This window comes from Misgurnus anguillicaudatus, chromosome 8 (genome assembly GCF_027580225.2).
Source record: "Misgurnus anguillicaudatus chromosome 8, ASM2758022v2, whole genome shotgun sequence".
NCBI classification, from domain to species: domain Eukaryota; kingdom Metazoa; phylum Chordata; class Actinopteri; order Cypriniformes; family Cobitidae; genus Misgurnus; species Misgurnus anguillicaudatus.
The window spans coordinates 33,633,399-33,660,824 of NC_073344.2; the positions used below are offsets into that span (position 1 = coordinate 33,633,399).

A 27,426-nucleotide genomic window follows, 5' to 3' on the forward strand; every position below is an offset into this window, starting at 1 on the left:
ATGTACATCTATTGTCTGTATTGTAACATATTGTGTAGATAATTTGCTTTAATAAAAAATAAAGTTGTCCTCCGAAGAGGGGGGGTGGTGGCGGGCCAAAAAAAAGATAGCTACATATCTACCGTACGTATCTATCTAGGTAGGTAGGTAGATAGATAATGCACACACAACACTGTATAATGCACTGTATATACATCTATTGTCTGTATTGTAACATATTGTGTAGATAATTTGCTGTAATAAAAATAAAGTAGTCCTCCCAAGAGGGGGGGTGGTGGCGGGCCAAAAAAAGATAGATACGTAGATATGTAGCTATCTAGCTAAGCAGATAGATAATAATGCACACATAACACTGTTTAATGCTCTGTATATACATCTATTGTCTGTATTGTAACACATTGTGTAGATAATTTGCTTTAATAAAAAATAAAGTTGTCCTCCAAAGAGGGGGGGTGGTGGCGGGCCAAAAAAAGATAGATACGTAGATATGTAGCTAGCTAGATAGATAATAATGCACACTTAGCACTGTGTAATGCACTGTATATACATATATTGTCTGTATTGTAACAAATTGTGTAGATAATTTGCTTTAATAAAAAATAAAGTTGTCCTCCGAAGAGGGGGGGTGGTGGCGGGCCAAAAAAAGATAGCTACATATCTACGTATCTATGTAGGTAGATAGATAATAATGCACACATAACACTGTATAATGCACTGTATATACATCTATTGTCTGTATTGTAACATGTTGTGTAGATAATTTGCTTTAATAAAAATAAAATTGTCCTCCCAACAGGGGGGGTGGTGGCGGGCCAAAAAAGAAAGATACGTAGATATGTAGCTATCTAGCTAAGCAGATAGATAATAATGCACACATAACACTGTTTAATGCTCTGTATATACATCTATTGTCTGTATTGTACATATTGTGTAGATAATTTGCTTTAATAATAATAAAGTTGTCCTCCGAAGAGGGGGGAGGGGGGGGGGGTGGCGGGCAAAAAAAAGATAGATACATATCTATCTATCTAGGTAGGTAGGTAGATAGATAATAATGCACACATAACACTGTATAATGCTCTGTATACATGTTTGTATTGTAACATATTGTGTAGATAAATTGCATAATATGTGAGATAATAAATGTGTCCCTGTTCATGTTTCTTCTTTTATATTAAAAATAAATATGAAAAGACATTCAGATCAAAATTGTTTGTATATAGACGCATCACATGAATCCATCAGTGACTTCATGGCTGAACGCTTTGCATTTGCTTCTTATTCCTGACCTGAATATCAGGTACAGTGTAAAGTGGATTATGAGTAGGGCCTACTAAAATATCACATTTTTTATAGGTGCTTAAAGGAGACATTTCACAAGACTTTTTTAAGATGTAAAATAAATCTTGGTGTCCCCAGAGTACATATGTGAAGTTTTAGCTCAAAATACCATATGGATAATTTATTAGCATGTTAAAATTGACACTTTGTAGGTGTAAGGAAAAATTTGCCATTTTGGGTGTGTCCTTTAAAATGGAAATGAGATTATGAAATGCAAACACTGATCACAATAAAGGTGGTTTGTTGAAATGGAAACTCAATTGTCCTGTCAGTATTATTATAATAAGATCCCCTTCTGACATCACAAGGGGAGCCACATTTCAATGACCTAATTTTTTACATGCGTGCAGAGAATGGTTTACCAAAACGTTACTGGTTTGATCTTTATTGACATTGTCTAGTTTGATAGAAGCACTGGGGACCCAATCATAGCACTTAAACATGGAAAAAGTCTGATTTTCATGATATGTCTTCTTTAATAAAGATTTATGTTTCATTATTGCCTTAAGGGTGAACAAAATATTGAAAATAATCAAAACATAGAAGAACAGATAACATGTTTATGATAAACAATGCAAAAAATGACATTCTTACTTAGTTTTTTTGTAGAAATATCCAAAAACTCCCAAAATAAGATGATCCCTCCTGAGCAAAACGACCTAAGAAAACAAGTGTAGTCCCTAGACATAAAATATACAATTTAAGTGAACCTGTGCCCAAAACAAGCAAAAATATCTGCCAATGGGGTGAGAAAATTTAGCTTGAGTTAAGTGGTTAAAAAAACTTATTTTAAGATTTATTTTCTCACCCCATTGGCAGATATTCTTCCTTGTTTTTTAAGCGCAAATTCACCTAAATTGCACATCCCTGTCCATAAACTAGACCTAGTCTCTGAGGCCGTTTTGTTCATCAAGAAAAAGCCTCTGAATCCAAGAATTTTCCGATATTTCTACTAAAAACAAGACAAAAACACTAAGTAAGAAAGTCATTCTTCTGCAGTGTATGTTTTGATGTATATTTTGTATATAATTTATTTATATATATATTTTTTTGGGGGGGGCTTTTTGCCTTTATTAGATAGACAGTAATTAAGGAGATGACAGGAAAGTATAGGGTGAAGAGAGGGGTATGGAATTGGCAAAAGACCTTGAGCCGGGATTCGAACTCGGGTCGCCAGAAGTGCGTTTGCACCATGTGTCGGAGCACCATCCACTACACCATCGGCTCCGACAATAATTTATTTAGATTTAAACAGACAAAACAAACAATATTCTCATAATGTAAGGTGAAAAAGAAAGAAACGAGTCCCTTCTTCACTTTGACTTCTCTTTTTTAAGACTGCTCTGTTGGTCTGATCCATGCAGCTGGTACCCACTGCGGCTCATCCTGAGCTCTCCTCACTGCGGTTAGCAGCTGCACGCATGCGGCCTGCAGGCCCTCATTTACTATAACATGATCAAAGAACTGACAGTACTGCTGCTCCATTTTGTGTCCGGCATCCTCTATTTCCTGAAAGTCTTCATCCTTATGGAAAGAGAGAGAAATGGACTGAAGGGACATTTAAAGGAACAATTCTCTCTAGACTAGGGGTCTCCAACCTTTTCGTGAGCAAGGGCTACCACAATGTATAAAACAATCTGGAGGGCAGTGGCGGCTCGTGACTGCTCATCCGAGTGGTCGGAGTGTCATGGGTGTTGCTTGTGTTTTCAAAATATGTGTATTTGTTGCGTCATGTGAACCATGTGCATCACGTGTTTTGTTAAAATAAGTGCCTGCTGCAGACACATCAAAACCGTTTATGATAAAAGAGACGCTCACAGTCGCAAAATACACGCAAGACACTCCCTTAACACTAAACTCTGATTACGCATGAGATTATGCGAGTACTGGCAAACGCGAGCGTCTCTTTATCATTAACCCTTTAGACGCATCTGCAGCAGGCACTTATTTTGACAAGACACGTGATGCAGACAGGATCACATGACAGGCTACATACATGTTGTGACGAACTTCGCATCGTGAGCTTAAAAAAAAGAAGTCACCAGCCGCCACTGTTCTAAGGTAATAAAAACAATACAGTTTATTTGGTAAAGTCTTTATACACCACTGATAATAGTTATGTGCGGTATATTGCATTTCTGTCAAAAGAGTTACACAATGCACCTTTAAAACGTACATGTAAATATTACACAGCAGTTCCTTACCTTAAAGGGTCGGCTGATGTAGTAATTTGTGATAATATGAGAGTTTGTTCGCGTCTGTTTCATCTGCTCAATAGATGGGGGCTTTATAAAGATGACATACGCCCTCAGCTCTGGGGTCCTTACTGACTCTAATGCCTTAAATCAAAAACACAGTAAGGGGTGTTAGTGGCTTTGTTGTAAATGTTATAACAATCAGTCTTCAATGTATAACTTGTAGCTACATTAAAAATAGCAATAACTGCAAGAAGCTCACATATGGTTCAATGTCAATCACACAGATTTTTCCACTGGCCAAAACTTCTTTGACTGCATCTATACTAGTACCGTAGAGATGACTCTTGAACTCCCCAAACTCAATAAACCTAATTCAGATAAAGATAATTCATGTTGTGTGATCAAAAAGCAAAACAGAAATAAGCAGTATGATCTGTTTGATACATGACGTAACACCTGTGACTGCAGACCATGTTGTCAAACTGCTCTTTGCTGACAAAGTGATATTCTCTCCCAGATTCCTCATAGGATTTGGGAGGTCGTGTGGTATCTAAGTGGAAATAAAAATCAAAATAGTTACAACCGTTACACTTTTGCCTTTTCCACATGTAAAGTGTAAATATAAAATTTTAGATTAGCAGTATAAGACTCACGAGGAACAGCTCCTTGGTAAACCTTTGGATTGATCTCGATTAGTCTCCTGCGCAGTTCATTCACACCGACCCCAGATGGCCCTGACACCATAGTATTATGTTATTATAATACATAGATTGTAAGCATGTACACAGCTAGTACATGAAGTTGTAAAATTACATAACAGATGTATACTCGCCCATGAGCGCTATTAAGCGATGTGTGTGTTCTGGATGATGCTGGTATCGCACCACCTCTTCATATGGGTTGGCCAGGGAACTGTAGCAGCTGGCGGGGCAGCGAAGTGAGCAGAACTGAGAAGCTCCAAATGCCTGACTCCTTCGTCGGCGACAGAGACGCAGACTTCGGCGAAAACCAGCTGACAAACATACGGTCAGATGCACAAAAAAGACAGGAACACACACTTAGCAGCACAAAAGCAGTGGAAAAGTTTTGTAATTTTAGCAGTGGAAAGTTTTGTAATTTTGTACAATTCTAACTCAAAGGATATAATATCGGAAATAATGGAATTACATTTTAGTTAATTTACCAATGATCTCTTTCATTTGAACAAACATAAGAGTTTTCCTTTCCTACTGTTCTCACCACGCCATACAAAAGGTCTATACTAGCAGTGGCGGCTCGTAACTGCTCATCCAAGGGGCGCAATGTGAATGTGAACCATGTGCATTATGTGTTTTGTCAAAATGAGTGCCTGCTGCATGCGTGTCAAAATCGTTTATGATAAAAGAGACGCTCACGTTCCCAAAATACACACTAGACACTCCCTTGGCATTAAACTCTGATTACGCATGAGATCATGCGAGTATCTGCCAAATGTGAGCGTCTCTTTTGTCATAAACCCTTTGGACGCGTCACGCATCTGCAGCAGGCACTTATTTGACAAGACATGTGATGCACATAGGATCACTTGACGCACAGGACACATATTTTGAAATTATGAACCACACACATGACGGGATACATACATGTTGTGACGAACTTCGCATCAAGCGCCCTCGAAAAAAGAAGTCACCGGCCGCCACTGTATACTAGTTAAAGTGGAAAACCGAAGGAGACAAGTGAAGTAAGCCAAATATGCATTGACGAACAAAAAGCAATATATATTTTTTAAAGTACTTTTTACTTTAAATATTTTATCTTTTTTACTGATATACAACTGTTTATGTTCGGTAAAATTAAGATACAACTTTTACTTAGTAAACGTATTAGAAAATGTTAAAATTAACATTACATTAATAAATGCTTAAGAGTATTATATATTTCGTTGTTAATCATTTTAACAAACAGGCCATTACTATCTAACTAATTCACGATCTAGTTAATGGTAAGTTTATTTTAAAGGCTTGAAGAAAAACAAAAATATTTCCTAAAGTGTGATAGGCCTATTTCTGTTATAGCAATAAATCTGCTATGAACTCGTAGTCATGTTAAAAAAGTGCAAAAAATTGTGCCTTGTTATATTTGTCTTAGAATAAAATAATACAAATAGTTTATAAAAAAAGTTTAAGGCCAAATGTTGTGGCAGATTCCCCCCCGTGGTACCAAAAATGGTATTGAAAACCGGCATTTCTCCAGGTATAGTATCAAAGTTAGAAATCCCAGTATCGTGACAATAGCCTACTTACTTCAAACCAGTTCAGACTGATGCGGACCATTAAAACACAAATTATAACCATGTCTTCTCTTTTATTGAATATAAACCCAGAAAACTTGTCATATGGGTCTTTTTTAAATGGAGATTTATACATCATCTGAAAGCTTTCCATTGGTGTATGGTTTGTTATGATAGGACGATATTTGTTCGAGATACAAATATTTGAAAATATGTAATCTGAGGGTGCAAAAAAAAAATCTAAATATTGAGGAAAATCGCATTTAAAATTGTCCAATTTAAGACCTTAGCAACACATATTACTAATAATAAACACAGTTTAATATATTTACGGTAGGAAACATGATCTTTACTTAATAATATCCTAATGATTTTTGTCATAAAAGAAAAATCGTTAATTTTGACCCATGCAATGTACTGTTGCCTATTGCTACAAATACCTGTACTATTTATGACTGGTTTTGTGGTCCAGGGTTGCATTTTTTAAATATAAAAATAACTTACTAAGATAAATCCCATTAACATTGGTGCTGAATTCACTCTCTTCTGAAACAAAACACAAGGCGTTGTCAACACATCTAAATACTCAAAAGCACAGGACAATGTGTGTTACAATGCATGAAAGTATTAAATATGCATGAGCTACAGTTACTGTTGATATTACAGAAAGTTAATATGAATCTGTATGATTATCCTCACCATCCTTTAACTCTTCTGAAAGCATGACCATGCAGGAACAGATTTTTCAAGTAAAAAAAGTGTTTAGGATCATCATAAATTTTTCAGATGATTTAAACCAAACCTAAAAACCTGTGGCTCTCGGAAACAGGACGGGAGACCCCTGATCTAAAGGTTTCATTTCCAGTTTAGTGTCAGATTAACAAATATGAAATTATTGCTTTTAAACCTGTCTGTGATTTGATCTATCCTGATAAGTCAGGACTTACCTACCAGATTCAAACGCTTCCTCATCTGTTAAAAACATAAGTTTATAATCAATAATTGTGGCCGAACATACACATAAAAATATGTTGTCAACATTCATACACTTTTACCTGCTTCTACACATTTGTCATCTATAGCAATTAGGTCTTCTTCTAAAAAAACAGATATAGAGTTCAGACAAAAGTGGATAAAAGGATAAGCTTGTATATTTAAGATTATTGTTAAATGCTCACCCTCATGCACTGTGCTTACTGCGGGTTAGAAACAAAATACATGTGATATACAGTAGCTCATTTTTATATTGACATCATAAGAAATAATGAATAAAGAATGCTTATTATCTCTTTACTCACAGGTTTTAAAGCAGGTGTGTGTTTGATAAGGCTGAGACCACCACGACTCTTTCTGCTTTCTAAAAACACGCACCCAAACACACATTTTGGTCATAAATATAAAGCTTAAAATTCAGGATGGTATTAAATACTGGCATGAACTAAAATCACATTTATAATCTATCATCACATTCAAGTCAGCATCTAAACCATCATACAGATATGTACTTGTTTATTTATCCTAACATTGATCACCAACCCTCGGCGACAATGAATTCACCTTTTGAGCAAGCTTGTGGAAGGAATGAGGCTAGCGCAGGCAGAGATGCTGGGCAGTTTGATGGCCTGCCACCAGAGGTCATCAGATTGGTCCACAATCTCAAGGATATCTCCCTTCCTGAAGGCCACTCCGGCATCCGCACAGGGAATGGAAGGGTCCATCTGGGGGTTGTAGTCCACCATGGCTCGCACATAGAGCTTCAAAGAGAGAAAAGCAAGTGGTAAGCATTAACACATAGAGCTTTAGGAATGAAAGTTGTGTGATTTTGGTTTAGACCAAAGTGTGTCTTTGGATGTGAGGGAAGGAAAAAACTTGTTCAGATTTCCAAAGAACCCAGTGTTAAAGGAATAGTCTACTCATTTTCAATATTAAAATATGTTATTACCTTAACTAAGAATTGTTAATACATCCTTCTATCATCTGTGTGCGACTGCACGTAAGTGCTGGAGCGCGCTGCGACGCTTCGATAGCATTTAGCTTAGCCCCATTCATTCAATTGTACCATTTAGAGATAAAGTTAGAAGTGACCAAACACATCAACGTTTTTCCTATTTAAGACGAGTAGTTATACGAGCAAGTTTGGTGGTACAAAATAAATGCTATTGAAGCGTTGCAGCGCGCTCCAGCTCTTACGTGCACGCACACAGATGATAGAGGGATGTATCAACAATTCTTAGTTAAGGTAATAACATATTTTAATATTGAAAATGAGTAGACTATTCCTTTAAGATAATGGTGGACGGAGTTTGTTTTTCCCGACCAGCAAAGAAGTCGCGAAAACGTTTTTTTGTTTGTTTCCGGCATTTCAGTGATAATTGTTTCACAAACAAGACCCAAATCAAGTGCTGGATTTGCCATTCATTTACATCTAGATGATGGAGGAGTCCCTACGATAAAACATACCGTTCAGGAGTCAGAACTGCAGGCGGTACGTAAATCAGCATACATTGTCTGTGTTTTGTTGGCAATTGGCGCGTAAGTGCATGTAAAACCAATGATGCTACTAATCTAAGAGTTACATTATGAGACTTTAGCCTGGATTTAACAGACCCAATTATAGCACTTAAACATGGAAAAAGTCAGATTTTTATGATATGTCCCCTCTAACCCAAAATGCTGGGTTGTTTTTAAACATTGATGAAAACTTGTTATAATATATAAATTCAGTTAAATCATCAAACATTTGTATGACTTGCTTGACCCAAGCTACGACTTGACTTGAATTGCTTGACATTATGAGGATAACTATAAAAAAATAGTGTTTTAAAAATCGTTTTATATTACAGAGAATCTCGGAGTTCACACCACAACTATAACGATAAAGATACAATGAACGATATAGTTGGGATCACTTTCTGAGTGTTTATAAATGATAAACCATTGACAAATATATTTGATCTTCAAGTGCACGTGCACTTGAAATGACAGTGAAACTCATTGCTGAGGTCTATAACATTAAATAACCTCAGGTATCCAGCGCTGATGCAGTTGCTGTGAAATTGACTACGTAATGCTTTTTATTCTACTACATAAACTACGCCAAAAGGTAAGAGATTCCACAAACTATTAGAGTTACGCGAAATGCAGCGTGTTGAGGACATCTGCTGGTTACCAGCTGTGTAAATGCAACACAATACAAGAAATATGCAATATTAAAGGCAAGTGATTTGCGCGAGTGCTGTGTGCGAATTAGCATAAATGTATCATTATTGTTCAATGATGTGGACACTAATATAGATATCTTTATAGTTAACGTTATAGTTATCGTTATAATGTGAACGGCCCTTAAGACTTGAGACGTGTACATGTGAGACTTACTCCCACCTCTGGATGGTACTAATAAAAGCACTGGATTAAGAAAACTCAACTGTGATTTTTTTTCGCTCACCATGGTTTGGTTGTTGACTGATCTGTCGGTGATGGGAACTAACTTGAACACTATGGTTCCTTGAGAATGGGCCTATAATGGGAAATAAAAAACAAACAAGTGAGATTAATATGACAAATCCATAAAAATAGTTTTTAGTCATCTTACTACCATAATTTCCTTTCAAATACATTTTTTAGGAACTTTGGTTTGTTATAAGATATAAGATTTGGTTTATGTTTGTATAAATCAGAATATTTCCATAATTTTATGCTGGTTGTCTGGCATTGATGTTCATCACTATTACCTTGTTCCTGGAGTCGCACCAACACCACACATTTTCCAACTCTTCCTATTAAAACACACCTAAATTCCATTCATAAGCTCATTAGTAGATGCAAGATATATGGGGTCAGATGTAGGAGACATCCAAAATGTGCACTGCTGGTGTGCTTTCAGGAACAGGGTTGGATCACGCTGACCTAGCAGGTGAAGCTGTATCAACCAGCACAGACTTTCTGGTGAAATACTGGTAGTTATAACAAAACAGGTCAATTTATTGATGCACGAGTGTGTGTAAGTACTAACCAGAATTTGTATGATCTGTTCTGGTTCCAGCCCGAAAACAGGGTGACCGTTTACCTCCACCAGCCTGTCTCCAGCATGTAAGAGACCTTAAAGGAGTACATAAAAAACACTGAACAATGGAGTATGTGCCAACTGCATATCAGAGGTATGAACAGCAACGTCAATGCATTACCACTGCGGTCAGCCAGTCCTCCATGTATAATTCGGGCGATGTATATTTCCCCCGTGGTATCATCTCTTCTAATTGTCGCTCCCTAAATTGCAGAAAAATCAAATGTCAATCGAAAAGTCTACAGGCTGAGGTTTATTATGTATTTAGCACATACACTTTCAACACCAAAAAAACACGTCTGATGGGAGTGGCATGCAAAAGGTTGTTATTAATGACAACAAACTGAACGATGATGTGTTACGCGAAGAGAAGATGAGGACGATGCTCATTGATGAAGTATGACAACCAAGATTGTCCAAAAAGATTGGAGAAGCACTGATGTCGTATTATGGTAACCTAAATGAAAGGTGGTGACATAATGACACACACATAATAAAGTTTCAAAAGAAGATCATGCCTGAGACGAAGATGAGGAAGACGCTGAAAAGATGTTAGAAACCAATGAAACATAGAAGAGGCTTTATTCCTATTTCTTGCTTTTCTTCTTTCTCTTCTTGGCAGAGAGACACCCAAATGTGCTGCTGATCTCTTTATGTTTCTGAGAAGGGCTGGATATTAATGAGCCATTGGTCATCAGGTGTGGCGAAGATGGTAAAGGCTTTGTTTTCACAGCGCCTTTAAGTGACACAGCGTTGGAGGCGTGGCTAAAAGATCTCCCCCTTGATAAAGCTGACTGTTCAAGCAGAGTAATGCCGGATGAAGAAGATGATGAGGATGAACAGGTTGAACAATGTGAACGGCGAGAAGAAGAGGTCATAGCTGGACTGACAGGAACACTGAGTGATATTCTGCCCCATCTGTTACCCAGTGTGCTTGCATTTATTGCAACCGCATTAACTGGGGCTTTTGTAACTGCTGAAGTCGTGACTATCTCCTGAAGCTTCTCTACCACATGCGTTAGCATCGTCATAGCCTGAGAATTGTCCTGCATGCTCTCGGACATGCGATCACTAGCATTGAGCATTCTCTCACCAAGCAGCTGTATTTTTTCAGAACTGCGCTCGATGCAGTCGGCTGCCTGCTGTAATGTACTGCGCAACTCATCCAGGCCTTCCTCATTTGCCATCCTTGCATGGGAGCATGTGGTGGCCTCTCTTACTCGATGAGAGTTTAACGGGCTGGGGGGAGCAGTTCGGGTTCTTCTAAAACGTTCTTGATAAGTGCACGCTGTCCATGGAGATAGTCGGGGGAAATTATCAGGCAAAATATGACCATTGTCACTATCATCCACGCCATCTTCATCATCTTCTGAGAATGAATGAGGAAGAAATGGTGAGGTAAATAAAGACAGAAGAAAATGAACACTGATTAGATAATGCTTTCAGGAACACAAGTCACAAACTTGGTGCACAGTTTTGGTTCTTACCAACTGAAACTGAGCTACAGGCACAGGGCGCAGAACAACTCGGGTTCTGTTCCCATAATGCATTGCTCTGCCGGCAACTGCCATGAAAGTTTGGACAGCGCACTGTGGTGGGTCCAACAACACTTTTGGATGCAGGCGTGTCGGCAGATGTGTAACCGCAAGGACCTTCCAACAAGCCACCTAAGCTTTCAGCCATTTGTAACCCAGTTTAGAAAAATCCACAGTGTTCTGCTTGCCTTAAAGTGTCCCAATGGCTACGGAGCCCTCTGCCGGCTCTGGTCTATCCGTGACAACACACAGCTTAGAGTTACATATGAGAACACTTGTCAACACTTAATTTGATAGCACTTTATTTTACAATCCTGTGTTTCTATTATGCACTTACTAAGTAACTGTGTAATTCCTAAGGACCAGCACTGAACCAAACCCTAACCCATATTAAGTACATGTAGTTCCCAATATATTGCATGGTATATATTGTGGTCCAAAACAAGGTTTTGAACCACTTGCAGCCTCTGTACCTTGTTGCCAAGTTGATTTGAATGGCAGGCTCCAGCAACGTACGACGAGATAAATTGCAGGTCAGTAAAAACAAGCCTTAGATTTGCCTACCACTCCTTTCTCTGGTCATTCTCACCAAAGGCTGATTGTTTTTGACCAGGCAAACGATCCTCATGGCTTCCTCATCTTCAGGCAGGTCTTTAGGCAGTGGAGGCAGTCCTGGTTCGTAGTCTCTTAGACTGACCGTGTCATGAGCAGAGAGAAGAGCCTGAAAAATACTGTTTCTATTATATATTATGAACTCCAGCTGTTTAAAAATCTAATGACTTACTGTTATAGCATAAGAAAAAGCATGAGAGGGAGATATGATGTGCATCCTCTAAACTGAATGCTCACCTGTATGTGAGGCTGACTGAGGAGGCCATAGAGTTCTCGAGCTTCATTGGAAGGATTTGGGATTGCCAGCAGATCAGACAGAATCTAGAGGGCCAATACTCAAGAGTTAAGACAAGACCTAACCCTCTAAGGCCAGACCTATACCAAATCCTCTAAGATTGAGACTCAAACCAATACTAGACTTAGCGGCCAATCACACCACATGCGCTTTAAAACAGACATTTCATGAAAATCAGATTTTTTTCCATGTTTAAGTGCTATAATTGAGTCCTCAGTGCTTCTATCAACCACAAAATGTGTAAAAGATCAACCCAGTAACTTAGTTTTGATAAACCATTCTCTGCAAGCATGTGAAAAAATAGGTAATTCAAATCTGGCTCCCGTTGTGATGTCAGAAAGGGATAATACCATCCGTAAATGACGTTGGGCACTTTTCAGTTAGAGTAGACTTTTTTCAACTTTAACCGCTCAGAGCGAGACTAAGGGCCCACTCACACTATCCAAACCAATTGCGCAGTATTGTTAAACGTTAAGATGGGCTCCAGTGTTAAAAGAGCGCTTTACTTCCTTTTTTCTTCAAAACAATCGCATCCTAATGACGAAAAGCGCACCCAGGCTCGGATCGCTACACTACAGTGTCACTGCGTGCTTCTGGGGAAGGGGGGACAATCGGGCTGGGGCACGGTTTGGTTGGGTTAGCCCTAATGTGAGTGCGCCCTAAGACATGCAATTGGGTATTATGCCCCAAATTAAGGTCTGTTTACACAAGAACAAGACTCTAATTCTGTACAATCTGTTATGTCTTAAAAATCTCATAATTCAGAAAGCTTTAGAAGCTACAATTGATATTAAAGGTGAAAATAATTGCTGACCTGCAAAGATAGTCCAGAAGAATAGGAGAGATACGGTCTAGGAGAATGTTCGAGGTGCTGCTGTAGACATTCATACACCTGCAGACAACACAAGATTAAGAACCACAACCAGGGGATTCATTTCCTGACATAGACATACTAATAAATTATATCCACACTATTCATACGCCCCATGACGCTTTGCACGAATTATGGGTGCGACTTCCGGCGCGTACTGTCACTGAACCGGAGCCGGCGTTTTCCATGATAATTACGGTCATAATTTCATGTATGAGCCAGTGTGAGGATGAAATTAACAAGTGTCCTGATACATCATATGAAGATATTTTCAATCGTTTCATGTTGTTCTGCGGGGGTGACGGGTCTTCAATGCACAAATATAAAAGCACAGAGACACACCAGTATCTCTACAGTGTGACAGTCAGTCAAGTGTTTAATACATGGAATATACAGAGACTTCTTGTTTTGAACCTTTTCAGGTGATGGTTTAAAATGTCACAACTGTCCCTGGTGTGAGGTTTTTTTTTCTGTAATTTTTTATCGACTTGTTTGAGTTTTTATGGCGACACATCAAGCTTCACGCAATCTGACAGCAGCAGTAACTTATGCTTCTCATTCAACATTGTAAGTTATTTAAACAAACCATAATAAACATATTAAACTACTATTACATGTTTTCAGTATTGTTTTCGTTTTAGGGAAATATTATTATGCAGTAGATAAGACATGAGCTTATGCTTAAAAAAATAATTTAAAACATAGCAAAAGTAACGTTTAAACACATCACAAACTATTATAAACATTAACTAATAAGCAGTTAATGACGTAGGCTATATATTCTGTACTGTAATCTCATTTTTGTAATAATATATAGCAGAATATATAAACCAGCTAAATCAGCATATTTTTATCAGCATAAATGTTGTTTTTGAATAATGATTGTATTTATTGTTCACTGTCAGTTTCTATGAAAGGTTTTACTGGATGGATGTGTGGATACAGTTAATAGATGCAAGTGCGCCACATACACATTCAGTTCTTGTGCATGTATTATAGTTAAAACAAATGTTTTGTAGAAATTTACTGCGTTTGTATTAGCCATTATTGCAACCCCTAACTGCACAACTTAGTTATGCCTTGCTTCCTGGATTTCATAATAAGCATTAAAATGCCAGTCAAAACGGCAGACTCGTATCCATCGCAATAGGACTACCATTAGCTGTAGTGGCTCACCGGAAGTTTTACCCATCTGAGCTCAAAGATGGCGTCGCCCGCATTTATGTCAGGAATAGTGTGGATACTTTAAATGCACTGTAAGTTGATTTTTAAAATGTCTACTAAATGCAAAACTGAATTTGGAATAGTTAAGTGTAAATTGGATATAGTGTAGGTGTAACATAACCTTTAGTAGGGAATGGAGCCAGGGGGCATTGAGAAGACTGTGCAACAGTTCAACCCCGTTTATATCTTTATTTATGGAACCTTTCACCTCAGCAATGACATGGGCTAAGATCTGCGTCAGACCTGTAACACAGATACAGAAAAGCACTTGATGGGTGGGTGAGACATGACAGTCGTGGGACATCATGCTTATGGTCATTATTAGCAGCCATAGCAGTGCAACAAAAATTAATGTTTACATTTGTTCGAAAATATATAAGATGTCAGTTTTTTCTTACCATTTTCTCCGATCTCTAGTGGTACTGACACAGGATCAGTTTCCACGCCTGGTCTCATTCTGATTCCTGAAGTGACCTCAAACTAAAGGAGGAACACATTGACACTTAAGTCTACTCAAGTGATCCATTGCACCTCTTTGCTAACAGATACACTACTGAACAAAAGTTTAGGGTCACTTATTCATTCTTTATTAATACTTAAAGGAATAGTTCACCCAAAAATTTAAATTCTGTCATTATTTACTCACTCTTATGTTGTTACAAACCCGCATACATTTTTTTTGTTCTGATGAACACAAAGGAAGATATTTTGAGAAATGTTTTAACCAAACCGTTTGTGGACCCCATTCACTTCCATAGTATTCTTCATTCCTACTATGGAAGTAAATGGGGTCCACGAACTGATCTATGGTGACTATAAAGAAATAGCATAGTAGTTAGTCAAAAAATTTAATTAAATCTATATTATATTTTAGCATCTTCAGTATAGTCATCTTTTACCCAGAATTGTCAAAAATGCCATTTTATTGACCATATTGTTGAGGTTTAGCCTTTAATAAAATGCTTATTAAACAGGAATTACCATATATTCTGATCTATTACACAAAAATAACTTTAAAATGTTGGTATACACCTTCAAATTAAAAATGATTTAAGAATCATGAGACACATTTAATTCAATTCACCATAAACTTTTGAATAATAGTGTATAACAAGAATTCAGTTTGATATAATTTTTATTTAGTTATTTTCGTGACTAAAAGCTATGTAGTTTACTGGTATGAATAATGGTGTATCTTTAATTTCAGTAATTGCACATTCGATTTCCACACATATCTAATTTCAGTTGCTAATCGTCCCTGTTCTCGTCATCTCTGTTCTTGAAAATATTCTCCTTTCAGAGAGATCATTTCCACAAACTGCTATGGCTTCAGTAATGTTTCTAGAGCATATACTTATTTGCATATCCAAATCTGATTTTGTGCAGGATGTGTACGAATTTACAAATTCACAATGCTAAGCAATGCTGAATCCTGAATTAAGCATCCCAGAAACAACAATTTACAGAATAAAATGAATAAACAGACTATTTCATTGTCGTACAGTTCAGGTCTATATAAAGCATTACGTCCAAACCGAGAGAATTACGCCGTTCACTCACCTCAACTCTTCTCTCACGGTTTATCAGTCTTCCTTGTTTACGATTTAACACATTTAAAAGTTTTTCTTCGCATTATTTAGCTTGAGCTGTCATGTAGATTGCTCAAATATATTGGTTTAGATAAAGGAATGCCGTGAATAATATTCACAGAGCGCTGAAAAAGGAGCGTAATCCGTCTCTATCCCACTTAATCCCTAAAGCAAATGAGTCAGAAGGGGCGCGCGAGAGAAAGCGCGCGCGCGCGCGCCAACCTGAGGAAGCGAAATTGGTACAAAAATATCATTGTACAAACAAACAATACTTTTCAAAAGAATTTTAGGTGACCAAAATATTATGATGAATGAACTATTATTATGATATTTTGCTAAATATTGGATATTTTGCTAAATATAAATGATGGGAAATTACATGTTTAATGGTTTGAAAAACCCAGATGTGTTTTTTTTTTGTTATCTAATCTTGCTTTTCTGTATATAAATTATGTGTGAATATTCCCAAACACCTTTAAAATCTTTATATAGGAAATATGACATAGTGTAGTAGGTTATGTCTTCATAAAAACATATATATAACTCCATAGTAGGAATTAAAAATACGGTGGAATGCAATGGGTACCATCAACTGTGTACCATCATTTATTAAAATATCTTCTTCATCATTTATCACAATACTTCCAAAATATTTTTCCTATTATGGAAGTCAATGGTTACAATCAGTTCTGTGCTTACCATCATTTCTCAAAACATCTTCTTTTGTGTTCATCAGAAAAAAAACAATTTATACAGGTTTAGAACAACATGAGGGTGAGTAAGTGATGACTGGATTATTTTTGGGTGAACTATCCCTTTAAGAGCACAATCATTGTGACTAGTTTAATTAAAGGCAGGCACGTTTTGAAAATAATTGTCTTTGAAGGTTTAATTCCCAAATAGTTTTAGGGCACTGTCTAAAACTTTGAATCAAATAAACATGGTGCCATCTAGTGGACTCTCGTGAATAACAAGTATGAACAAAATGTACACTCATAATGGCATACATAAAAAACAATAGCAAGGCGCACAAATATAAATATAAGGGGAAAAAAAAAAAAAAAAAAATATATATATATATATATATATATATATATATATATATATATATATATATATATAATAAAAAGGAATAAACAGGAGTCATTCATCCTCTAATATATAAAAGTCTCTTATCAGTCTAACAATATACGAGCCTATAATTTAAATAAATAAAACATGATAATGGATTTAATTATTGTAACTGTAACACAGTTAAAAGTAAAGAATGAGAACCATAAGGAAATTTGTATTTTTTATTACTATATATAATCAGTGAAATTGTCCTCACTGCAACCGCTTTTTCATTTTTTTCTGTGTAGAATCTGATCCGCCTCCTCCATCGTTGTTGGATGGCTCGGCACCCACGTGACCCAGATGTTGCCACAGATGACATCATGGAATTTAGAACGCATGACGCAACAATGGGGGGGGGGGGCGGCTATATACAGCGAATTCTGCACTGTGTTTGGTCATTAGTGGTAGGGGTAGGAGAAGTAAAGGTTGAGAACTCTAAGCTGAGAAACAATGCAGGACAGGTAGGAAAAATTACGAAGCACAGACACTTGTAACTTAGTAGACGCTAACTGCATTTGGTAATATGATAATTAATTAACATGTTAATTATTACAGTTTATTAAGCTCATACCTGTCAACAAATACTTGTGATTTTTCCCGGAAGTCTCGTATTTCACACTCATCTCGCATCTCTCCCGTTTTGTTATTTAAGTAAATTGTATGACCTAAACCGTTAACGTTACACAAATCACATCAATATAATATTCTGAGGTTGTCCAGTTAGCAGATCTTGTAGGAAACGCTCCGTACTCACACAATTACATTTACTTACATATTTCAATCCAAATGTGAACTCAACCTGGCAATTTATAATCCAGCTGCACATAGATATCTGCGTAGGACCGTGAATTTATGATATTAGTATAATTAGTGTAATGGTTCCCGCGGAAAAATAAAATTCATACATTTTGATGATGGACGGAAGACTTTTAATTTAATATCTCGTGGCCAAACACGATTTTTTAAATGTGTATCGTGTGTTGTTTATCACGGGAACATTTTTGGCATACAGTTCATAGATTTTAAATAAAAGTCTCTCAGATTTTGGTACCGAAATGTTGACGGGTATGAGCGTTGTGTAAATTGACACAAAAAAAATGATTGATGACAATAATGATTTTTTTGTCATAATTTTGCAGACCTTTCACCCTTCCACTTTTAGTAAATAGAAAGAATTGTATTGAATTATTTGTCTTTTAACCAAATTTTCTAGCAGGTGTTGCTACAAACTCTCGGTTTGTAACACCCTGCTGGAAAAAACAGCTAATACCAGCTTAAGCTGGTAGCTGGTTTAAGCTGGTCCAAGCTGGTCATTAGCTGGTCCAAGCTGGTTTTTCCAGCAGGGCAATTAACCAAACCGATGGGGTAAGTCGTAACGTTTGCACTCCTGTCACTAACGGTAGGTCCCACAAACAGTGTTCATTTATAGCACAGATGTTGATTGTGTAAAAAATATGATTTATATAACCTAAATATTTTTGAATGATAGAGCCGAAGTCAAAAAGCGTTATGTTGTGCCTAGCTCTCCCCTATATTAATTATATATTTTAATGAAATTTAAATAATGTTACATTGTTTTTAAATGTCTAATAACTATTCAGAAACCCCTAAAAGACAGGGGCGTAGCCTGAGCGTTTTTCAGAGGTGGTCGGGTAATGTTAGACCCAGTGATTATATTCTGGTTGCAAAAAAATTACTAAAGAAATCATTTCTATACGTTCTACAGAATCTGTAAATTACAAACATACACAGGATTTAAGTTTAACAATTTGTTTCCAATGCTATACAAATGAAGGAAAATGTATGTTAATTTTCTTGTTTGTCATGCACATCCCACAGATGCTCGACTGGATTGAGATCTGGAGAATTTGGAGGCCCCGGTGGCGGGCCAAAAAAAGATAGAGACGTAGATATGTAGCTATCTAGCTAAGCAGATAGATAATAATGCACAAATACTGTTTAATGCTCTGTATATACATCTATTGTCTGTATTGTAACACATTGTGTAGATAATTTGCTTTAATAAAAAATAAAGTTGTCCTCCGAAGAGGGGGGGTGGTGGCGGGCCAAAAAAAGATAGATACGTAAATACGTAGCTGGCTAGCTAGATAATAATGCACAAACACTGTTTAATGCACTGTATATACATCTATTGCCTGTATTGTAACACATTGTGTAGATAATTTGCTTTAATAAAAAATAAAGTTGTCCTCCGAAGAGGGGGGGTGGTGGCGGGCTAAAAAAAGACAGCTACATATCTACGTATCTATCTATTTAGGTAGATAGATAATAATGCACACATAACACTGTATAAATGCACTGTATACATCTATTGTCTGTATTGTACATATTGTGTAGATAATTTGCTTTAATAAAAAATAAAGTTGTCCTCTGAAGAGGGGGGGTGGTGGCGGGCCAAAAAAGATAGCTAGATATCTACGTATCTATCTAGGTAGGTAGGAAGATAGACAGATAGATAATGCACACATAACACTGTATAATGCACTGTATGTACATCTATTGTCTGTATTGTAACATATTGTGTAGATAATTTGCTTTAATAAAAAATAAAGTTGTCCTCCGAAGAGGAGGGGTGGTGGCGAGACAAAAAAAGATAGATACGTAGATATGTAGCTTAGCAGATAGATAATAATGCACACATAACACTGTTTAATGCTCTGAATATACATCTATTGTCTGTATTGTAACACATTGTTAAGATAATTTGCTGTAATAAAAAATAAAGTTGTCCTCCGAAGAGGGGGGGTGGTGGCGGGCCAAAAAAAAGATAGCTACATATCTACGTATCTATCTAGGTAGGTAGGTAGATAGATAATAATGCACACATGACACTGTTTAATACACCGTATATACATATATTGTCTGTATTGTAACACATTGTGTAGATAATTTGCTTTATTAAAAAATAAAGTTGTCCTCCGAAGAGGGGGGGTGGTGGCGGGCCAAAAAAAGATAGATACGTAGATATGTAGCTAGCTAGGTAGATAATAATGCACAAACACTGTTTAATGCACTGTAAATACATCTATTGTCTGTATTGTAAAACATTGTGTAGATAATTTGCTTTAATAAAAAATAAAGTTGTCCTCCGAAGAGGGGGGGTGGTGGCGGGCCAAAAAAAAGATAGCTACATATCTACGTATCTATCTAGGTAGGTAGGTAGATAGGTAATAATGCACACATAACACTGTATAATGCTCTGAATATACATCTATTGTCTGTATTGTAACACATTGTTAAGATAATTTGCTGTAATAAAAAATAAAGTTGTCCTCCGAAGAGGGGGGGTGGTGGCGGGCCAAAAAAAGATAGATACGTAGATATGTAGCTATCTAGTTAAGCAGATAGATAATAATGCACACATAACACTGTTAAATGCTCTGTATATACATCTATTGTCTGTATTGTAAAACATTGTGTAGATAATTTGCTTTAATAAAAAATAAAGTTGTCCTCCGAAGAGGGGGGGTGGTGGCGGGCCAAAAAAAGCTAGCTACATATCTACGTATCTATCTAGGTAGGTAGGTAGGTAGGTAGATAATAACGCACACATAACACTGTATAATGCTCTGTATATACATCTATTGTCTGTATTGTAACATATTCTGTAGATAATTTGCTTTAAAAAATAGATATGTAGCTAGCTACATATGTAGGTAGCATTACCACTTTGCTAATACGATAATGAAGTGGGATGTTTATTTTAAATTCAAGATTATTATGCTTCATGTATATGTAATTTTGACTGTTTTTATTATTTTTTCCCTTAAATGGCCTAGCGCCCTCAAATATTAAAGAACTACTATCAGAATACAATCCATCACGTAAACTGCGCTCACAAAATTCTGGTCACTTAATTATCCCTAGAATATCAAAAGTGTCTAAAGGTGGTAGATCCTTTTCCTACTTAGCCCCTAAGCTCTGGAATGATTTACCAAATAATGTTCGAGTATCAGACACAGTCGATCAATTTAAATCTAAACTTAAGACATTCTTCTTTAACAAAGCATTCACATAAAATGTCCAGTAAATTTACTTTTCCCACAGTAGTTATTTTGTCTAGAGCAAAGTACCCACATACCTCATATGGGTAATATACTATTGCCGCAATAGTTAGCCTGTCTGGAACCGAGCTGACTTAAACCACTATAATGTATGACACTTGCATTACATGCGAATGGCCCCTACGCTAATAGAACTCTGTTTTTGTGTCCCTGTCTCGTCCTCGACCCCGAGGACAATGAGACAAACAGACCCAGTTCCTGTTGCTGTGAAGGTCATCGCACCACTGATCTACTGGCTGTCCTTCAACGTGATGACCAGCCGATGCCCGACCAACGACCACCGGCTAAACCAGTTTAATCCGCTTACCCGCCTACTATCCCTATATATATTAATTCCTCCCAAGGGTTTTTGTCCTTCTAGGAGTTTTTCCCATTGGGTTTTTTTTCGTCCCAGGGAGAGTCAGCCAACTTTGGCTTAACTTAGCACTTTACTGTATGTATACGTTACATTATTAATATGCTCGCTTGTATGGTTTAACCTTAGCCGCTATCTCTACTTCTTATATTATCTATTGATTTTCTGTGTTCTCCTCTACATCTTCTCATGTAAAGCTGCTTTGCAACAATTAACACTTGTGAAAAGCGCTATATAAATAAAATTGAATTGAATTTCTATACTTCTCTATATTTCTCTACTGTTTGTTTTAAACTCTTAATACTGCTGGGTTATTTTTAACCAAATGCTGGGTAAATATTGGACAAAACAAATGGGTTAATACATTTGGGTTAACAACATCCCATAGCCAGGGATGTCCTAACATGTTCTGTCCAATATTTATCCAGCATTGGGTTAAGATTTGTAGGACATTCCCTAAGAAGACATGAGAGTGACTTGATCAACAAGTACGTCCTGTACACCCAACAGCGACACGGCAAAAGAGGTCAAGGCAGAGTGCGAAAACTATACCACCAATATATCGGGGAACTTATCAACAAGGATGTACCAGCAACAATAAGCGAACTACGAAAAGTTGCCAAAAATCGCAAGGAATGGACAAAATTAGTGACCGACTGTCAACCTACCCTGTTTGCAGCCGATTGATGATGATGATTGGGTTAAAACATAACCCATGTATTTTCTGTAAAGCTGCCCACTAATGCTAAATTGTGAAATGGTCTTTATAAATAAATGTGATTAGATGATTTGAAAATGCTGCATCCCATTTTCATCTGTGCTCTTTCTCAAATCACTTAAAACATATGAAAAAAGACACAGATGCTGATTTATGGACAGTTTAAAGTCATGGTTAACTGAAGGGTCCAAAATGCTTCCCACATCTTGTTCACACTCAAAGCCTACAGTCTTATCAAACCTTAAAACAAAGTATTTTGGTAAAAGCAAACTAGGCAGATGCCAACATTTAGACTAATTATGCAGCATATAAAAAAATTAAGATCCAGATTTGGTATTGCATTGAGGTGTCAGTTGATGTAAACGCTGTATTACTGGTCTCTCTGTCCAAAATATTATTTATTGAGCACTCAAAAAGTTAAGATGACGATTTCAATGATCATCCAGAGCTTTATTGCCATTCATTTACAGTAAATTATTAGTCCTTCAATTTTTAACTATTAATTTTCTTCATATTTTAAAAAGGACACAGATACCTCATACACACACACACACACACACATTCAAAAACAGGTCAATGTACATATTCTGGCACAGCAGAGGAAAACTGATCCGGAATTATAAACCATATCTTATTGTATCCAAAGTAAAACAAAAACCATGATATTCATGCAACATCTCAAATGTCAGTCACTGTAAACATCAACAGTCCTTTGCCATAACAGTTTCACAGAGTTTAAATGGTTACATACAATCACATTCACAAGTTCAAAATCCATGGAAGTAGGTTTTCTGGGATGATTTATAAATATCGCCATCCTTCTGCTGCTATGCGAATTGCTCCACAGATTATCTACAGTACATCACTCACATTGGGTCTCATTCACTAAGCATGCGTACGCACAAATTTGTTCGCAAAATGTGCGGACATTTCAACTTACAAATCATGATTCAACAAATAACCCTCTAAAATGTATTTTAAATGTATGCAAAAACGTAAGAACAACCCAGACAACACGTGCGCAATAATAATGGAAAAAGGAAAAAGAACCCTATAATATATATTTGTGTTATATATTTTATATATTTTTTCCTTGTTCATGATTATTGCGTATGTGTGGTCCAAATTGTCCCTACGTCTATGCATACACTCAAAACACATTTCAGTACGAAAGTTCCCGTTGAATCATGATTTTTTAAGTCAAAACGTCCGTACGCACATTTTACGAACAAATTTGTGTGTATGCATGCTTAGTGAATGAGACCCATTATTCTTGCTGCAACCAGATCAAACCAAATCAAATAAATAAAACATCAATAAAAGAAAACAATCACCACAGGCCGCAGCTTTAAAAAGCAGACTCGGCTCAACAGCTATTGCTGAATAATGACGTACATAAAGATAAACATCCATACTGCTGTCAGAGGCACTTTTAACATACTTTTGTTGAGAACCAAAGTACAGTCATGAATACTACAAGTGCTTATGTGTGTCACAATGACCAACTGAAATGCGAAAAACAAACCTCATGGTCAGGTTAGTATGCAAATCTTAAGTGTTGTAGCTCATTGCAATGATTTCCAAAACTTTTTTCCTAGCGTTGCAGATTCGAAACCTCAAACACTGTTGACCGTGTAGATACAGAAGAGCCCAGAATAAACACCATCCTAAAAATAAAGTTTGAAACCATTTAAAAAAATATCATAAAAATACTTCACATTACACAGAAAGGAAACCGCAGCAAATGTTTGTGCGCAATATACACGGTTTGGTAACTTCTGTGCATAGAAGAAGAACATCAACAAAAATTGTGTGAACCATCCAATAGCGTGAGCTGTTGCAATACTAAATTCAATTTGGCTGAACTAAATAGTATGTAGTGTTAGTTATATTCCACATGGATCCCAGGCAGTGTGCTGCTTGTATTAAACGCTGCAATACTATCAGGAAAAGTTACGTTTTACATTGTAGTTTACTTCGAAGACTGAGGTAGATGGCAACCTTTACGTTGGATGACTTCGAACTTCATGCATTGTCAAAAAAAACCATTCGACATCACATTAATTGCAGTCTCTTCGGCGGCATTGATCCTTCAAGACACCATCCTTAAATAAAACCCACAGAATCTTGATAGAATGACAGAAATAAAATAACGTTTGAAACCGGAAGACATGACAATATAAATAGTAAATGCTAACTGTTTGAAACAGTACAGAAATAAAAATCCTTGCAAAAAAGTCTTGCACATAGGCCGTGTGGCTTAGGCAGACAACCGTCAGATCGAACACTGTGATTGGCTGGTCTGTTTGTTAATCATTCCACAGCACCACCAGATGACTTTGGAGAGATTCGTTTATTATGTGACCTTCTCATGTTGGATTTGATAGTAGCACGCCTGTGTGAAGAAAAGTTTGAATGTCACTATAATCATTGCTTATGGGTACATTTATAGGGCATACTGTGTAAGCATATACCTTAAGGGTGGTAAACATGATTCCATGCTCTCCGTGTTGCACACACGGATCCATCAGGTCCTCAATTAGACTGACCTCTGACCCCAGATTCCTTATCCTGTAGAGAACAACAGCTGTGTCAGCCAACACTTGGGAAATGATCGATTTTTTCCTATTTCTAAAGGGACATTGCACTTTTTTTGAAAATATGCAAATTTTCCAGCTCTCCTAGAGTTAAACATCCGATTCTTACCGTTTTGGAATCCATTCAGCTGATCTCTTGGCGCCAGCACTCCTAGCATAGCCCAGCACAATCCACTGAATCAGACCAGACCACTAGCATCGCGCCTAAAAAACAACCAAAGAGTTTCAATATTTTTCCTATTTAAAACTTGTCTCTTCTGTAGTTACATCGTGCACCAAGACCGACAGGAAACCCAAAGCTGCGATTTTCTAGGCAGATATGGCCAGGAACTACACTCTCATTCTGGCGCAATAATCAGTGACCTTGCTAATGCAACATGTCTGCAGCAGGCGTAGTGATATTACATACTGCCCAAAAATAGTCCCCTGCCATTGAAAGTAACCAAGGGGACTATTTTTGGGCAGTGCGTAATATCACTGCGCCTGCTGCAGCCATGTTACGACAGCAAAGTCCTTGATTATTACGCCTGTTTGAGAGTATAGTTCCTAGCCATATCTGCCTGGAAAACTGCAACTTTTAATTTTCCGTATGTCTTAGTACACAATGTAACTACAGAAGAGTCAAGTTTTAAATAGAAAAAATATCGATACTCTTTGATTATTTATTAGCGCAATGCTAATGGTCTAATCAGATTCAATGGATTGTGCTAAGCTATGCTAAACGTGCTAGCGCCAGATCAGATGAATGGATTCCAAAACTTTAAAAATTAAATGTTTAACTCTAGGAGAGCTGGAAAATTAGCATATTTTCAAAAAAAGTGGAATGTCCCTTTAAGTACATACAGATAAGACAGATAAGAATGTGGCCCAGTTACTAATATCTCATTCTCAAGTATCTGAATTTATCTATTTTCCTACTACATACTACGTGAAAAATACTTTACATACTGTGAAAAGTAAATACTATTAAAACATAGCAATAGATTATAGAGATTTTCATCAATTCGAATAGATTCCAATCATATATTCTGTATACACACTTAATTTTAGCGCTATGTCTGGCTACAATTTTTCTAAATAACTTCACACACGTATCGTTTCACTTCAGAAGACATATGTATTTGTGATGTCCACAATTTTTTTTTTTTTTATTTATGCATCATCTGAAAGCTGAATCAATAATTTCCATTGATTTACGGTTTGTTAGGATAGGACAATATTTGTCAGAGATACAAGATTCTTACGGAATGGGAGGGTGCAAAAAAAATCTTAATATTCAGAAAGTTATAAATAAAGTCATTAGCAACATAGGAAAAACAAAATATCTTCATGGACATGATCTTTAACTAATATCGTAATGATTTTTGACAAAAAAAAAATTGATAATTTTGACCCCATAAAATATATTGTTTGCTATTGATACATATATATCCAAGCGACTTATGACTGGTTTTTGTGGTAAAGTTGTCCAAATATCCAAATAAATTCATTAGCAACACATATTACTAATGATACATATATATTTATGGTAGGAAAAACAAAATATCTTCATTGACATGATCTTTACCTAATATCTAGATGATTTTTGACATAAAAATTGATCATTTTGATCCATAAAATGTATTGTTGGCTATTGCTCCAAATATACCCATGCGACTTATGACTGGTTTTGTGGTCCAGGGTCACATACTGTATATTGACCCACTGGAGTTGTTTATATTACGTTTAATGATGATGGCTGTTACGATGGATGAGTGTGCTTTTTAAAGCTTCAAAATATTGAGACCCACGTAAGCCAATAAAGTGGAAGCATTTTTATATCAAAATCTTTGTTTCAATTTAGCTGAAGAAATGAAATGATATACATCTGGAGATGGCATGAGGGTGAATAAATTGTGAGACAATCTATTCCTTGAAATCCACATCCTTTTTTGTCTTACCTTGCACGCAAAACAACAAAGAGGAAGACAGGAAACAGGTCATCCATAGACCACAGGAAATCCTGTTTTAGGAGTGCAAGTACTTCCTGTGTGATCTCCTCGAAGGTCAGCTGGATGACCTGAAGCTTGTCCGAGGGGGTGAAAGTTGTGCTATCAAAAACAAAAATAGAGAAAAAACCTTAAATTTACCAAAGATAAATGACTAAAATGACCAGAGAAACAAGCTTTCAAGTACATCCCAAACCTGATCTGCTGTAGTGTCTCAACCGCAGAGGCAAAACAGGCGTCTTTAGTGCTTGAGAGAACCTGCACAAAAAACTTCTATTAATGTAAACGTAAAGAAACGTCTCATTCTAAGGTAATAAAAACATAACAGTTCATTGTGTAAGGTCTTTCTTTATACACCACTGATAATATAGGTATGTATATTGCATTCCTGTGAAGAGATCCTTCTAAAAGTCCCACATTGCACCTTAAAAATTCTTAGTTATGAATACCTGCTGTTTTTCACCATGCAGAGTAACAGTCACAGGCCAGAATTTCCTGCAAAAAAACAATTATTAGTGGAAATGACATGAATCATAGATGATCTGTGCATGTTTCAGTTAATGTGTGTGC

At 36.7% G+C, this 27,426-nt stretch overlaps 3 protein-coding genes and 1 long non-coding RNA gene across 9 annotated transcripts in view; 1 reads left to right on the forward strand and 3 right to left on the reverse strand.

Moving 5' to 3' along the window:
- Positions 1–2,340: 2,340 nt before the first annotated feature.
- On the reverse strand, positions 2,341–16,169 carry mpp4b (MAGUK p55 scaffold protein 4b). Of its 5 annotated transcripts, none has more exons than XM_073870737.1 (21): positions 15,969–16,168; positions 14,807–14,888; positions 14,530–14,651; positions 13,128–13,205; positions 12,256–12,339; positions 11,996–12,127; positions 9,993–10,074; positions 9,821–9,906; positions 9,254–9,325; positions 7,366–7,562; positions 7,107–7,165; positions 6,987–7,004; positions 6,864–6,905; positions 6,760–6,780; positions 6,313–6,351; positions 4,372–4,551; positions 4,193–4,273; positions 3,996–4,089; positions 3,799–3,907; positions 3,546–3,680; positions 2,341–2,865 (listed from the first exon to the last, which is right to left on the reverse strand). In XM_073870737.1, the coding sequence occupies exons 2-21, from the start codon at positions 14,862–14,864 to the stop codon at positions 2,674–2,676; spliced, it is 1,881 nt and encodes a 626-aa protein (XP_073726838.1). In that variant the 5' UTR covers positions 14,865–14,888; positions 15,969–16,168; the 3' UTR covers positions 2,341–2,673. The 5 variants fall into 5 exon arrangements, with proteins under 5 accessions (XP_073726838.1, XP_055068094.2, XP_073726837.1 ...); XM_055212119.2 differs by having other exon boundaries at positions 6,313–6,354; XM_073870736.1 differs by having other exon boundaries at positions 6,864–7,004; positions 15,969–16,169.
- On the reverse strand, positions 10,088–11,960 carry LOC129449877 (uncharacterized). Of its 2 annotated transcripts, none has more exons than XM_073870742.1 (2): positions 11,359–11,960; positions 10,088–11,240 (listed from the first exon to the last, which is right to left on the reverse strand). In XM_073870742.1, the coding sequence occupies exons 1-2, from the start codon at positions 11,552–11,554 to the stop codon at positions 10,459–10,461; spliced, it is 978 nt and encodes a 325-aa protein (XP_073726843.1). In that variant the 5' UTR covers positions 11,555–11,960; the 3' UTR covers positions 10,088–10,458. The 2 variants fall into 2 exon arrangements, with proteins under 2 accessions (XP_073726843.1, XP_073726844.1); XM_073870743.1 differs by having other exon boundaries at positions 10,088–11,237; positions 11,359–11,959.
- Positions 16,170–16,221: 52 nt separating the features above from the next.
- On the forward strand, positions 16,222–18,990 carry LOC129449881 (uncharacterized). Its single transcript, XR_012370810.1, has 3 exons — positions 16,222–16,236; positions 17,359–17,574; positions 18,953–18,990. It is a non-coding gene; the product is annotated as an uncharacterized lncRNA (long non-coding RNA).
- A 3,710-nt stretch (positions 18,991–22,700) lies between these two features.
- The window catches only part of als2b (alsin Rho guanine nucleotide exchange factor ALS2 b), a 41,765-nt gene continuing 37,039 nt past the window's right edge, over positions 22,701–27,426 (reverse strand). The window contains exons 32-36 of the mRNA XM_073870744.1: positions 27,306–27,351; positions 27,053–27,114; positions 26,809–26,958; positions 24,746–24,842; positions 22,701–24,666 (exon numbers count right to left, since the gene is read on the reverse strand). Of these exons, the coding sequence (XP_073726845.1) occupies positions 24,628–24,666; positions 24,746–24,842; positions 26,809–26,958; positions 27,053–27,114; positions 27,306–27,351 (394 nt within the window). The 3' untranslated portion in view covers positions 22,701–24,627. The remainder of the gene's footprint in view (positions 24,667–24,745; positions 24,843–26,808; positions 26,959–27,052; positions 27,115–27,305; positions 27,352–27,426) is intronic.